Source organism: Penaeus japonicus, unplaced genomic scaffold (genome assembly GCF_977035675.1).
Source record: "Penaeus japonicus unplaced genomic scaffold, GWHDUDI00000001_assembly GWHDUDI00000025, whole genome shotgun sequence".
Lineage (NCBI taxonomy): Eukaryota > Metazoa > Arthropoda > Malacostraca > Decapoda > Penaeidae > Penaeus > Penaeus japonicus.
Genome location: NW_028234427.1, coordinates 22,979,186 through 22,980,943, shown reverse-complemented (window position 1 = coordinate 22,980,943; position 1,758 = coordinate 22,979,186). Strand labels below are relative to the sequence as shown.

The 1,758-nt window shown below is 32.3% G+C and overlaps 1 protein-coding gene across 7 annotated transcripts in view; it reads right to left on the bottom strand.

Annotated features, from left to right (window-relative positions):
• Positions 1-232: 232 nt before the first annotated feature.
• Positions 233-1,758, bottom strand: part of in (inturned planar cell polarity protein) — a 16,631-nt gene continuing 15,105 nt past the window's right edge. For 4 of the 7 annotated variants that reach the window (XM_043037875.2, XM_086551464.1, XM_043037872.2 and 1 more), the window contains exons 21-23: positions 1,709-1,758; positions 1,462-1,622; positions 750-1,012 (exon numbers count right to left, since the gene is read on the bottom strand). The exon at positions 1,709-1,758 is cut by the window's right edge and continues 176 nt beyond it. In XM_043037875.2, the coding sequence (XP_042893809.2) occupies positions 901-1,012; positions 1,462-1,622; positions 1,709-1,758 (323 nt within the window). In that variant the 3' untranslated portion in view covers positions 750-900. Of the gene's footprint in view, positions 1,013-1,461; positions 1,623-1,708 lie in introns of all 7 variants that reach the window. The other 3 variants (XM_086551466.1, XM_043037877.2, XM_086551467.1) reach the window with 2 other exon arrangements.

Sequence of the window (1,758 nt, the reverse complement as noted above, 5' to 3'; positions counted from 1 at the left end):
TCTAACACTTGTTATCTAGTCAGCGGGAGTGGCATCAGGTAAATGTAATTTTTATATATGAGAGTAAAACAAAATATAATTATTTGAAAACTTGGGGGGAAGAAAATGCATGTCACATCATTTTTGCCAATATCTTACAATGTACTGATTGAATTCATTCAATTACTCTATAGTCTTTTGAGATGTGTACAGTTATCTCCTTCTACAACAGTGAAAAATGAATGATACAATATTTTTTTATTTATCAATTTTATTTATGAAATTAGAAAAGTATAAAGTTATAACAAATACTTCAATAAGTAAAAAGTTTTGAACAAAAGTTATTAAGTGCTTTTTGTTTAAAGCTTTTTTTGTATGGAATGGTTCAGAGAGATCAAAAGTAATGTTTAATTTGCATTAGTATATGTTTAGAATCCACTCTAACGTTCCATTCAAGAGTTATTACCCCAAAACCACCATTTTTTACCCCAAACAAAATCTGCGGAACAGATGCTAGTCTAGCTATTCAATTGGTATGAAACTATAAAAAAATACTATAGCTTAATGATGTAAGTACATGGTAAAAAATATATATATATGTATGCTTAACACAATAATTGCATTATTGAAAATAATGTTAGCTGCCTTACAAACAATAAAAACAATTTTCTTAAAATATAATTTAGTACTCAAACTTGTCATGAACAATAAAAACGGCCTCATAACTTCTTAAAAGGTGACTTTTCTTGATCACAGCTATTGCAGATTAGTTAGACAACCATCATAAGTATTCATAAAATATAGTGGCTCATATCATGTACAATGACCATAGTGTCTGTTTATTAATGATGGGAGTACTTCCCAATAGGAGTATGCAATTATTCAATTGATTTTTTTTACGAGATGAAAATGTGATATAACTCAAATGATGCATCCCAGTGACACGCGGAAAGCTAATTCAATGACATTCTGGGGAATGGCTTCATGGTAGCAGATGTAAATTTCTCGGTGATATGGTGGACCAAGCAATCTTCTGGAAGGTGGAAGGAGAAAGTGATGAAGTTAATATCTTGTGTCCACTAAAGGTCTCAGTTTCAATGGCTCTATATACAAGCAGAGTTTTGTGACCATTTAATGAAAAGAAACCACTTCAGAAGAGTTTTTTAGTGTCTTTTTCTATTTAATTTGCCTATGTAATGTTTTTTTCAAGAATTGGTAAAGAGTGACTTAAAAGTCAAAAAAGTCTATAAAAATCATTAGCAGAATCATACAGAAATGTATAGGTAATTCTGGACTATCAAGAAGCTTTATCAGTGTTAATTTCCTTTCAACCTAAGCTCTATAATATTTTTCATAAAGTTAGAATGTTGTTTCCCATGTAAATAATCAAAGGCTCTTTGAATTTCCCAAACCAAGGGACAATTTTGAAAAACTACGGATAGCCAGCAAAGGAGGCAGGTTACATCAACACCTCCAACTTACCCAACAACCCAGTAAGAGAGTGGTGGTGGTCTTCTTTTACTTCCATTTGCTCCATCGGTTGCAGGGGGTGTGTAAGTAAATAAGACCCCATGTTCTTTTATGCCATTGAGGGCTGTACTGCTGCCATAAATTCCATGCTGTTCCTGTACATGGAAAATATACTATATACTTGAGTCACAAGTACTTAACAAAAACAAATCCAAAACAGTTCTTAATCAAAAATACCAAAGAGGTATACAATACATACCTTTCCCCTTACGGCTGCATGGAGAATGTGGTGTATATGAGCACAAACGG